This window comes from Desmodus rotundus, chromosome 11, assembly GCF_022682495.2.
Source record: "Desmodus rotundus isolate HL8 chromosome 11, HLdesRot8A.1, whole genome shotgun sequence".
Classification (NCBI taxonomy): domain Eukaryota; kingdom Metazoa; phylum Chordata; class Mammalia; order Chiroptera; family Phyllostomidae; genus Desmodus; species Desmodus rotundus.
The window spans coordinates 24,944,193-24,958,364 of record NC_071397.1 but is presented as its reverse complement, the minus strand read 5'-3'; the positions used below and the strand labels follow the sequence as shown (position 1 = coordinate 24,958,364).

At 33.2% G+C, this 14,172-nt stretch overlaps 1 protein-coding gene across 1 annotated transcript in view; it reads left to right on the top strand.

The window, feature by feature from the left end:
* Positions 1 to 14,172, top strand: part of EYS (eyes shut homolog) — a 1,562,674-nt gene that overhangs the window by 1,002,467 nt on the left and 546,035 nt on the right. Inside the window, 2 exon segments of the mRNA XM_071219700.1 lie at positions 6,084 to 6,274; positions 9,556 to 9,647. Of these exon segments, the coding sequence (XP_071075801.1) occupies positions 6,084 to 6,274; positions 9,556 to 9,647 (283 nt within the window).

Genomic DNA, 14,172 nt, shown 5'->3' with positions numbered 1-14,172 from the left:
TGGCGATCTGTCCAAAAAATTAGATAATGATCCTGGGAACAGAACTGGTAATGCAAATGAGTATGGGAAGAATGACTACTCTGGGAGTTTTCCTGCAACAATTGGAACTTCACATTAAAAGACAAAAGGGGAAATGCTCAGAGATTCTACACAGAGTAAATACTAAGAAATTATTTCATAGGCAACTGGCAGCAACCAATGTTTTTAAGCAGGAGAGTGGTACGATTTGACTTGTATTTTGAAGGAGTTGCTTCCTATTGTTATGGGTGACTATTAAAGGAGTTTCACAGACAATTTATTTTCATTTGCTGGTGAAAGGAAAATATTGTGATCACAGGTGTTGTATCTTCTTTTCAAAAGATCATTAATTGCTTTCAGAAAAAAGAATTATTCAATTATTTGACTAGCTTTCTCTCAGCTTTCCTTTCAATCATCTGTTTTCTTAAAATCTGCTTCTGTAGCTCATATTTATTATAAATTTCCTTTGGCTACACTGAGGACGCTGCTAATCTTAAACTGGATACGCTGGCTTTTCCTTTTCAGTATTGTTTATTTTGTAAACTTCCTTTTTTGTGTGCATTACATGATTAATAATGGCTCTATGCATTGCCATTGACTTACAATCCGTGACTAAACAATCTGTGAAAATCTATGAAAGAAACAAATATTTCATAATTTATTTTGAAATATGTTTTGTTCATACAAAAGCACTTTCAAATGACAAATCTTTAAATTGTCAGGAAAAATGTTAATATGTTAAGAAGCATAATAAGGTATTTAACAAAACCTAGCATATACTAAACGGTGGGTAAATATTAATTTTCTTCCTTTCTCCTGCTTTATTAGAAGTTATTAAACTAATTGAGATGAATTTAAATGGATTATGTGAAGTTGGATTTTAAGGTGAATTGGACACATTTGGTAGAATGTGGAAGTATAAAGTATTAAACTTGGAAAGTATTTTGTAATTATAAGTCCAAGCTCTTCTTTCTAGAAATAAAACAGATGAAGAGAACCAAGTCACAGAGTTTTTTAGTTGCTGATATGCTTACTGGTAGAATCAAAAATCGAGCCTCACCATAGGTTCCTTGTGAACAGTCTAGTAAACCCTCCTATATGAATTACATTTAATTTGTACCTATAATCTTTCTCAAATTAATACTTCATTTAACAGAAAATTGTGTACACACATATCACAAATGTCCACTATTATTTTCTAGATAAAACTTCTAAGATATGTGAAACAAAGGACCATTTTGCATTTTAATTGTGCATTACTTCATTAGCTAGGGATGTATGTATATGTATACATATACAGTCATTATTCTTTCCATGATTACTGATGGATTACACTGATATTGACAATAATCTATTAGAAATAGGGTTAAATATTATATTCTTTATTTAAACTATCTAGTCATTACAGAGTCATCAAACTATTAGCTTGTAGAAAAGCTGATTATCTCTTAGCTTAATTCAATTATCTATTAGCTTAGTTCAATTATCCTCTCATAAGATTCCAACTTTCACATTTAACTTTATACATAGGACACTAACAATAAAAAAGACTGTTCCTTAAAATCTATTTAGCATTTTCTGATCTTCTAACCAAAAAAATCAAAAAATGGTTCAAGATTTTTCATCATCTTTTACTTTTTCTATGCATTGTTTTATTAAAAGGAGAAACATTTGTTTTATATTGTTTGTTCTAATTTAAATATTTACTTTTTCCTAAAAACTGCATTATTGATTTTTTCTCAACTATATTTAGTTTTGTATTCTTTCAATCTATTTAAAACTCCTCTTTTTGTGCAGTAGAGGAGGTCAAGTGTATTGACTCCTGATTTTTCATTAAACATCTTTGAACTTTTCTTTACCCTCATGTAGTGGGAGTGGCTATGGATCAGTATGCCATGGATATTCAAATAATTATGAGTCAGAAAAATTTGGCATCTGCCCACCTAGCAAGGGCAACCAAATTTCAAGAAAAAATTTTAGTTTTAGACTCTTTTATACTCAATATGTGCTGTTAGAAATGAAATCAAAAGTTACCTCTCAGAAGCAGTAGCAGAGGCAGGAAGCTGGAGATGAAAGTTAAAGTCTTTAGTTTGTATGTGTAATTGAGCATTCTGAGTCTTTGAATCCAACAGTCAAATATTCACTATGAATAAGTCACAAATCTGGGGGTATGTAGATTTGATTTTGAAGCATTCTTTCCAACAGAACACCACTCGGTCCACTGTGACCCATCCCCACAGTGTCTAAAGATGACCCCATCCTCATCTTTAATGCAGGGCTTCATTGGTGACCCAGTTCTAGCCAGGTAGCTATTCGGCAATATTCATTCTATGTTTGGGAAAAGTCTTCCTTCCTCTTTTGAAAGTATAGGAAACTGAGAGCTGGACATGAATGAGGAACTATGTCACTTAAACTACCAGGGGCCACCATATTAAATCAGGAGAAAAGCAAGTCTCTGATTAAAGCTCACTTTGTGAATAGCAGAATGAACAGACAGAGTAAGTCTAGGTGTTTTCTGAGAAGCCAGCTATCCTTTTGTATACACAAACATTCGTTTGGAAGCCCGCCCTATTCCTGAACTTCTCACTTAAGCCATTCAATTATTTAGTGCTGAAGCTATTTGCAATTGGGCTTTCTGGTTATTTGTACCAAAAGCATACAAACTCATTCAGAGGTATAATTATAATATGAGGGCACACAATTCAGATGAAGTTTTTTCTATTTGGAAAAAGGAAAACTCAGAGGCAGAAATGATTTAATTCTGGATAATGAAAAACATATGGAATTATTAATTTATACTGGCCCAGTGATTGTCAACATTTTTCCTCTCATATATGACATATGTAAACTAATGTCTAAAATTCTGTGGTACACCAAAAGTATATTATTTTTCGCCGATCTGACAAAAAAAGGTACAATTTTTTTATTCATTCATACCAAGTGACAGTTGTTGCATTGGCTGTTGTCATTTTTTTATTTGACAATCTAAGGGAAAACAGGTCAGTGTCCCTAACTAAATAATCAGGTATTGTGTGTTTTAAAAGTTCTTCTGACATACCAGTGTGCTGTGGCACACAGGATGAAAATCGCTGCACTAGCCCATCTTTACTGGAAATAGTCTCTATACCTTTCTTCACATCGTCATTCTTTTTGTTTGAGATTTTTGCTAAGGGAAGTGTAAAATGGGATCTGTATTCACACACTTAAATAGGAAACACTACAAACATGGTCTAATACTCTATACAAAATATTTCCTGATTTTTTATCCAAACATAACAGAATAAAATTTTCCAAGTACATTTAAACAAAAGCAATTAGATTTTTCATAACAGAGAGTAAGTGGTTACATGCTTAAGAAAATCAGTCACCTGGAATAAAATAATGAACCAAAGATATGTGGCTCTTAACTTCATGTAGCCAACCAATACGAGTGAACGTGTGGGCTTTGTACAGGGCTCTGGTCACATGAGGACCAAGCCACTTAATTTTTTAAAATTTTGCCCATAACACTATATATCCTAAAATAATGAAATTAAACAAATTTTTGAGTTTGCTATTGTTGATTGGAGAATATATTTCTTCTAAAGCATTTAAAATATATAGTAGTTTCTTTATTTCACCAATGTTGGGTATATTCGTGTTGTAATATTAGTTTTGAAAATGTTTTCTGCTCTTTTACATTTTGAACTTATAAGTCAAATGAATATTTGACTTCATTCCCAATTCAATCAAATAAATGGATAAAACTTTTTAAAATTATTTAATGTATGAAATTCTGTTATACCATGCCTTTAACATTATCATTAAAACTTTACAAGGAAAAAGATTATTTAAGAGTCAAAATCTTTGCAGTAGTGTTATCAGATTAGCATCAAGCAAGAGACCCCCAAAATACCTCCGGACTTGAACATTCTTTGGTTCTATGGTTTATTTTTGAGGAGTTACTAGAAAATGAATGACTGTCTACAGGCAAATACGTATATAAATTCTGGTGGCTCAGTGAGTGACTGGCTCTGACTTCTAACTAAAGTGTCTTTAATAAAAGCTGTTGAGTTCCTTTAAAAAAGAAACTTTACAAGGAAGAAATATCTGTCTCTGTCTCAAATATAACAACTAAAACAATGAAAATGTCAAAATTGAAAGAATATTATTAATATTTTCAGTTTTGGAGCCACCTTCTCTAATAAAGTATTGATAAAAAGACATATGCTTTTGATATGTCTACAAAGCACAAATGTTTTCTGGCAGTATTTTGAGCTTTTTTATTTCTGGTTAAAAGGAAAAATTTCTTTTAGGTTCAACTGATTATTTTCTTAGTTTTTATTACAAGTTTGAAAATTTAGCACAGTGAGTACCATATTTTGCCTTCTTTACTGTTCACTTTTTGCCCAAATTTTTGAGGGAAAAACAAGAATTCTCATTATACACGGGTATAGTGATTACATGCAATGGGTATAATAATCCTGTGTATAATTCGCACAAAAATGTGGGTGTGCATTATATATGGCAAAGTTTGGTATTTTAAAGCTTTATTAAAAATTTAAAATAACAAAAATACTTCTTATAGAATATAAAATATATAGCAGTTTTAAAGTAAAGATTTTAAAAAGATCTAACCTTGATGGACAGCAAACTAAAACTCAGTTTCATGAATAATCTCTGCTATTAATTATAAAAGCATAAGCAATTTGAAAGTTTGGAAGGAGAGAGTGTATTGATGTGCATGAATGTATGTCACGAAAGGAGGAATTGAAAGAAAGAAGATACTCAAATCCATTGTGATAGAAATATCAACCAATAGTGATCAATTGTGTATTTATCAAACAAAACTTTTAATAATATAAAATTATTAATTAACACCTTATTCAGAGAAATAAGCTAACTAGATTTCATTAAATCAAAAAACTGTGGTACATTTACACAATGGAATACTATGCAGCAGAAAGAAAGAACTCCTACCCTTCATGACAGCATGGATGGAACTAGAGAGCATTATACTAAGTGAAATAAACCAGGTGGTAAAAGACAAACACCATATGATCTCACCTATAAGTGGAACCTAATCAATAAAACAAACAAGCAAGCAAAATATAATCAGAGACATTGAAATAAAGAACAAACTGACAGTGACCGGAGGGGAAAAGGGAGGGAGTAACAGGGGAAAGAAGGAGAAGGGTCAAGTCAAGGAGCAAAAATAAAGGACCCATGGACAAAGACAACAGGGAGGAGGATTGAATGTGGGAGGTGGGGGGATGGGTAGGGCAGGGGAGAGTACTGAGGGAAAAACGGGGACAACTGTAATTAAACAATTTAAATAGAGAAAAAAGAATAAAAGGCTAAAATTCAAAACATCATACATTTTTAAAAAGTAAATGTAATAAACAATAAACACCAAAGGAAAAAAAGTAGGCAATTATCCTTGGTTAAAAGAAACTAAAGACATATAACAACCAAATACAATGTGTGGATCCAGACTAGAAAATTAATTAATTAATTGTCAAAGTATTTTGCTCAAAATATCTCCGTATTTTACTTGAAAGATTAAGGGTAATTAAAATATAATCATTCAGAAGGGAAAAGAAAAAAAGAAAATGAGAGATTTTCTAAAGAAGCTCAGATAATATAGTGTCACAAAAGGGTGATAATTCCTTTAATCCCAATTGCCTCTATCAGTGCTCATAGCAACCCAATCAAATTAATAATAATAACATAAATCATAATTTTGTATCAACACCTTATGTATACAGTAAGTGACATTTTCAGAAAATGTTCCTACTTCTGTTGACCTGTAACATAAAATCTAAGTAAATTCTAAGAAATGTTGAAAATTAATCATCTGGACATGTGTGCCCTTGTGTGAAATTTAATCACAAATCCCTCAATTCATAGAAATTATGACAAACCACTGTGACTATGTCATAGGAATAGGGACCCACCCTGTAACAGGAAGGAAACAGTCAAGTGTGAGCCATTTCAGAGAATCTGATGCCAATGGCAATAATGTGACTCCCAGCTCTTGAACATTCTATTCCAAACTAAATGGCATATTTTTTCTGATTCCACAGATTTCAGTTGCGTTTGTTATTATGGAGATTCCTATCTACAATTTCAGAATATATTTTTAAATCCACAAAATGACATCTCCCTAGAATTTCAGACCTTCAACTCCTATGGACTCCTGCTCTATATCAAGCAAGACTCAAATTTAGTAGATGGATATTTTATCCAATTATTTATTGAAAATGGTACTTTACAGGTAAGCCATTAAATTTATTTAAAGTAAATTTTAGAAATTCTAATTTTTCTTTAGTATAACTCATGTACATAATTCAGTACAATGTCTTATACCATAAATAAATGTCAAACAGATATAAAGGATTAATAGTAGTAGCAGCATTTTTATTCATATGTTCATTGGTTCACTCATCCATTGAATATTTATCTGTTACCACTCACTTTGTTAGGTTCTGAGGATTCAATGGTAAATAAAATACACCTTGTTGTCTTTATATTGCTTCCAATTTATTACAAACAATATGGGAAACCAGAGCAAGAATAGGCTGCTAGAATAAATTATCAAACATCAGTCTGACCCAAGTGAAGTTTGCTGATCTCTGCTGTACAACATGTTTTTAACTGACCAGAAATTTCCATTAGTCTTAAAATGAGCAGAAAAAATGTAAAGACCAAATGTAAGAAATTATAAAGAAAACATAAGACTGAGCATTGGTCATATGCACAGTGTTTCTTCTTATCACAGTTTCCTGCTGCTAACTCAACTGCCATAACCAGTGTCTGTCGCAGCTAGTTCCTCGCACCGCTGTGGACATCTCCAATCAGACGTTTTGAGGAATGTCCAGAGACTTGTCAGACTTTGGGGTGAAAATATAATAGATTAGGAGACTTCTTTCACTTTCAAATGAGTAAAAATAAGTTTATGATAGGTTGGACCAAGACATTTAGGAATTGTAGAATGTAAAGGGTAAAGAGAGGTATAGCATTTCTTACAAGTTTTATGACAAAGAAAGGCTCTTATATTGACACACCTGTAATAATAGTTACTATTGTGTATTGAATTACAATTAGGTGTCAGGCTCCATCTCGAGAATGTTTACTAAGATCATGGACTCTGGAGCTACATTGCCAGAGTTTGAATCCCAGCTCTGCTCCTTAAGGACTTTGAGACTTAAGGGTTTTGTGCTTAAATTTACTTGTAAAGTGAGGGTAATACAAGTTGTTGTGAGGTTTAAATTAGTAAATTAGTAAGTATTGTGAAGTAAATGCAATGCAATGAGTACGAAAGTAAAGCGTATAAACTATTGAGGAGTGCCTGTGACATATGAATCAAATGTGAGGGTTCGGTGTTCTCCCTTTGCACGGTACAAGGGTCCTGTGGACAGACCAAGGCTCTCAGAGAGTCTGCATTATTATTATGCTTTCAATCTCTGTTAAGGGTGGTGGATCAAACATCTTTACCCTGTTGTGTCAATACTAAAATCTATGTTCTTTCCACTCACATCGTTGCTTCCTTGTAATGATTTAAAGAAAGTTTCAGCATTATTCTACATTTATGATTTTAGAATTTTCCTTTTTCCTCTATGATTTGCGAGCCTATAATCTCATCTATTTCAAAAGCATAAGCATATATGGAATATATTTACCTTACAATTTTAACAAAAAGACATATTTGTGGTTAAGCTTTTACAACAATTGTAATTTAAGACCTATTTAAATTCTAGAAATGCAGAATGTTAGTCAAATTTTCTTTAAAAATTTAAACTTGACAGTTTTATTTATCAAACTTAATTTTAAAAAACTATTTTGTTGGACTTTTTCTAATAACAAGGGATAAGTAGGTAGATACTTCCATTCAGAACTCAGACCTCAGCCCCACCCCACCCCCCACCGACTTATTAGCTGTGTCACAAATCACTGTGTCTCTCTGTCTGGGAACAAATCACTCCACCTCAGCTTCCACCACTGTTTAGTGGTGATAATAAACAGATAATTCCTTTTTCATACATTTTTGTGTTTACCTTTTGTTTTGAAAGGAAACAATCAGTGGACACTTGTAAAGTGCTTTAAAAATCCATGATATGGAGTAAACAATCAATAGCGGCAAATTCTGTTTTTTCTACAATCATATGGAAGCCACTTACAGTAAGAAAAATTTAAGTAAAGTTAATAGAATTGTCCACTGAGTATTTTATATATGTTTAATCTTGATATCCCTAAAGATAATAGAAATAACATAGTAGTGCCTGAAGAATACTTTTCTGAAGTATTTTAACAAAATAAAGAGACTACTCTGCCCACATACACCCACACTGTTGGTCAGTACGTTATCATTGAGCTTAAGTAACTGTCTTAACTAACAACACAGATTTCTAAATGTTATACATAAGAAACAGATAAATTATTGTCTATGCTGTCAAAACTATTCAATGTATTCTTAAGTAACTTTGGGGGTTTACTGGACACAGGGTAAAGATTCAGTAAACAAACAGTGAATTTAACTTAGTTTCACATGGCTTCAGAAGAATGGACAGCCCAATGTTATACATCTTATTTTCCTAGAAAGTGCGTGTAGGTGTATTTGTTTTTTAAAATCTCAATACTGTTTGAAGTATTTCTTAACGTGAACCTGGAGCAGATAATTTTATAAAGGAAAGAAACATTTTGCAATGCCCAAATAGCATTAAAAATTAAAATACATAGCATATATACCTTTGGGCTACATGTGGGAAGATTTAGATATACCAGTTTAATATAGCTAGATGATAGGAGTTATGAGACACTAGGCAACTATTTTTACTTAACTTACATATGAGTTACTGATATAGATATTATAAAAGGTAGAAAGCCTTTCTCTGGGAAAGACTAGCCACAGTATAACCAATATATATTCAGGTATATGCTGTTAGAAAACGAATAGGCTGTGGAGCCCACTTATGAAATTCCCAGAGGTGTCTGGTCAAACATATCAGTTACAGACATGATTTGCCCTTTTTATACTATAACTCAATTGGTCCAATTAGCAATAATCCTATTAGCAATAATCCTACAAAAGGCCTCCTCGAGCTTTAGAACGCTTAGAATATATAGTTAACTCTCATAATCTTTAAATTTCCTTTCCTGTGACATTAACATCACCTCTAGAATTATATTCACTGGTTTTGCATTGCCCAGTGCTAATATCTAAGGAAAATTGACAATAATACTTGCTCCTGCTAGCAGAAGAAGCTACCTTTCTCAACCAGAGGCCCCAGAATGCTGGAAGAGAAACCAAAAGTGTGTGTGTGTGTGTGTGTGTGTACACATGCATGGTATACACAAGTATGTGTATGTAATATATATACACTTTGTTTTAATTCTAGCACCTATGGGTTGTATACCTTCAGCTGTCACTCCTCTTTAAGTTTCAGACTTCTTGTCTTGCTAAGACAATAAAAAAATATGGGTGAATTGCAAAGTCAAATGCAAGTATGAGATGTCAATTTCACACTGAGATACTAAGGAAGAACTTTTGTCCCATAGTACCACTTTTCCTGTGCTGGCAAAGCAAAATCGAGAAGCATTAACACCACTATTAAAGTGGATGATGGACAGAAGTACTCACTGCTTATCAGGTAAGATACAGTTATTTTCTTTTCCACTTCACCTTGTAAGTAGCAAAGACCTCCTCTGGGTATTGTTCTTGCCATTTTAAAGTGGAGGTTGTCCTGATTAGTATTCACATGCACCTGTATGTGAATTAATGTTTATCAAACCATTTTGCCTTCTCTGTTATGTCCTCAAATTCACACTGGGGAAAGAAGATTATAAGGGCCATATTATCAACAAACTTATGTAAGCTGATTTACAAAAAAGCCATGAAAGCCTCATATTATTTTCCACTTACAGAAATCATAAAAACAAATGGGTATTTCTTTTGAAATCAAAACATAATACATTTATTATAGGAAACTTGGCACATCCAGAAAAAAACATAAATAAGGCAATTAAAATGATCTATTATGCCACAGTCAAGCTGGAATAATTATCGATAACATATTATTATATTCTCAAAAGCTGTGTTTGAAGGTGACTCTATCCCCAAACCCTCACAAACATCAGTTTTTGCCCATCTGATAAGTGAAAATGACATTTGCCCTTAATTGGCCTTCTTTGATTTTTAGTAAGGTTTAAATTTTAATACGGATTTAGGGTCTTTTTGTTATGTATTTTGCCTCTCCCACCTTTAAGTGATGCTTTGAAACAGGTACCACAGTCCTTATCTAATATGTAGACTAAAGTAAATTATTTCGTTATGAAAATAGATTATTTTTTAGTAAAAAATAATTGCTTAAAGCTGATAAAGAAGGAAGTAAAGAGGCCGCAGCAGAGATTGGGAAAGTTAAAGGAGAGGTTTCAAGAAAGTTCTGCCTTCCTTAAACCAGAACTATCCAAATCTTGTCTGAAACATAGATTCTTAAGAATTTTAACCAAAAAGCAAAATTGAGGAGGGGCTACATCACTTATTCCTCTCCTGACTACTCAAAATGCACATGAGCATTTTAACACCTCTGAGATCCTGTTTAATAAAGTCTCACATTTTTTGCTTAACTCAAGACATGGGCACAGAACGCTTAACGATTTTTTTAGCATTTTAACCAATTGAGTAACCAGTGTTGGGGGCAATGCACTATGGGAAATGCTATTTTAGCCAACGAAATATTTTTCTCTGGACAGAGACTGCTTTCCTCTGGAGGAAAACTAGGTGTATTTGCATTGGGGCAGCAGTAGGAACCATGTCACAAAAGACATATTTTAGCTCCTAAGGAAACAAAAACACACATGAGAGGTGATGGGAGGGACAGAGGGGTGCCCCAGAAAAAGCTGTCCTGGCCTGGGGTGTGTTGGAAAAGGCTTAAAAAAGTGGATGAGAATACAGCAATTATAGTTATAGTTTATTAAACACTCACTCTTGTCCAGTAGTGATTCTACTCTAATATATATATATATATATATATATATATATATATAATATAGTAAATATATTCATATATTACTATATATAGTAAAGAGAAACAAATTTAATTATCCACATTCCCAGATGGAAAGTGAAAGATGAAGAGATTAAATACAGAAAATAACATGGTTAGAAACAGTTGAGTCCCAAGGCTACTCCTACTCCAAAACCTATGAATAACTTTTAAGTCATGGGCCCTATGATCCATACTATAGAAAATATAATTGGATCTCTTCTTTTCTCCCACCCTAAAAGAACTGCTGTATGTTCAAGGTAAGATAAAGATAAGGGTTATAAATTACCTTCCCAATAAACAAAACAAATAGCAGCAAGAACAATGTTATTAGCACACATTAAATAACTATCACGTGCCACGTGCTTCACAAATACATAACTGTATCCAATCATACTACCCATCGTATTGGTTACATCAGGCTGCCGTCACAACCTGCCACGGACAACGTGGCTTCACCAACCGAAATTTAGTCTAAGATGAAGGTATTGGCAGGATTGGTTTTTGCCAAGGCCTCTCTCCTTGGCCTGTAGATGCTATCTTCCCCTGTGTCTTCACATCATAAAAATTCCTCAATGTGTATCTTTGTCTTATTTCTTCTCCTTATAAGGACATTGTCATGTTGCATTAGAGTTCACCTAAGGATCTCATTTTAACTTATTTCTTTGAAGACCCTGTCTTCAAACACAGTCACATTCTGAAGGAGTGAGGGTTTGGATAGACGTCAACATAAAATTTTGGGGAGACGTAATTCAGTCCATTACATTCATTTCGCACATTGAAAGCTGAGACTCAGAGAAGGTAGACATCTTTCTTAAGATCACATCGTTAGCCTGTAGGACGGCAAGACTAGAACACAGATCTCCTGCCTCCTCACCTAATAATTGTTTTTCACTATAACATGTGTAGTCTGTGTTTTAAAAGTGACAACATATTATGTAGAGTGTTCTTAAAAGGAATGTTAAATGTGAAACATTTTTAAAAAGTCTCAAGAATACCTTTTTTTCACTATCCTTGTCACATGTCACTTTGAAGGATATTTAATAACAAAAATATTGCTTTCCTTTATGTTATATAACTTTCTTTTTGCACTTTAATATCCAGTGTTGCTTTTTATTTTTAACAGGAAGTAGTTGATAACCTGTCTATATCTAGTCTAAATTATCTCTATTCAGAAATATTTCTTCACGGGTTCTTTGTTTCTTTGGAAGTAATGGAAAATTTCTAGCAATCGCTTTTGTCTAAATTATCATATACAAAGAACAAAAATGAGAGTGGGGATCCATTAACTTTAGTTTTCTGTACTGTGTAGGGTGCACAAATGGTAATGGACAAAATACAATGAAAATAATAAATAAACAAACAAACTTCTAGAAGTAAAAAGAAAAGAAACTTCCACTTTATTTTTTCAATTTTTAGTTTAATTCAATTAATGTTATGGTCATAATTTTTTTCACCATTAACATACTCTTTCAAGTAAAGGTAAATCGTATGCACACATTTCACTCTGAACTCTACACTCCTTCACCTTTTTTCTGTTGAGAGATGACATTCTCCTTGAATATGAATATAGGAGAAGCGTCTTCCCTCACATGCTCTTGTGAAATGCTGAGGAAAAGAACACCAAGGTTGCGCTAGACCCATGAAGAAGGGCTTTCTCAAAGAGAGTGAAACTAATATCCTCCGCGAAAAATAACTGAGCTCCTTATATTTTTAGAACAAGACAATATGTTCTGCAGAGTAACTCGGCCCTTTTGAAAAAGAAATGTGTGATTGTTTAACCTAACAAAAGCAGGAAGGAAAATAGGGGCTTAAATAAGGTGAAATATACAGTGGCATAATGAAGATACTAAAAACACACATATTAAAAACTATTTAGTGATAAATTAGCTATAGCTGTTGCTCATCTTTTAATGAAGGGGAAAATGAAAATAGGACCAAGCAATGAGGTGCAGCTGCTGAACAGCGTATAGTATATCAAGAGGGAAACAAACACAATCAGGTATGCACTTGTCACCCACTCTTGAAAACCATGGATGAATGTAAGCACCAGGTGTCAAGAGAGATAAAGATAGAGGACATGTATTCTATGGCAGACACGGACATGACAGTGTGATACCGCACTTTATCTGTGTCTGTTGTATTTATAATACTTATGCACAACTCATATTAATTGTTATTAATATACCATGTGTTACTTGTATTCTCATAAGCATCATTAAACATTTCCATTATATCACATATATTACATGAGCAAATATATGTGTGTGTGTGTGTAATCCCCCAATTTAAAGTCCTAATTAACATCCACCATAGTTATTTAGAGAAGTAAGGTTTGTAATTCAAAGGTAGAAATAAATTAGGCTCTTTTGACCTCGTCAATTGTGGGACTTTAAAGTGTTTTTCTAAGTGCATACCATTAAAAATGCATCCATGCATCTTTTAAAAATCCCTTCATTTGCAGTCTTAATCTTAAACTCAGAGTCTATATCCTGATTTGTAAGTAATTGCATAAACTCTACCAGTTCTCCTAGAGGTTTCTCATGAATTTCGTTGGTTTGTCCCTTTGGGGAAGGCAGCTTCTGTACTAAGAGCTGTACAGAACAAAATAAACTAGAACAAGTGAGAAACATCTGTAGTTACTCTCAAGAGAATCATTTATTAGTTACTGTTTATGTATAGTCATGTGGACATGCAATAAACCATGTTGACTTTTTAAAAAAGAGCAAAGTGGTTATGTGAACAGTGAAGGAAGCCTGAGAAGACTGACCTATACGAATGGAACCCACACGTTGACGAGTATTTTCTCAAGCCATGCAGAACTGCATGCAAAGCCAGCACCATGCCACATTATTTCTCTTAAAAGATGATAGGAGGATTTTCTTAAGTCAGTAATAGCATGAGAGGATGAGAAAAAGGAAATAATGTATATTTGAGACCATTTAGGTAGGAAAGAGTGAGTTAAGATCTGTAAAGACCATGCTAGTCAGGTTGTTCAGGTCACTGAATGCCACGGTAAGAACTACGAACTATATTATGTGCAATATTGACCTACTGGAGAGTTTTCAAGTAAGGGAGCAGAGAATACCAATTAAGTATTCACTTTCCTTAACAGGGTATGCTAAGCTAC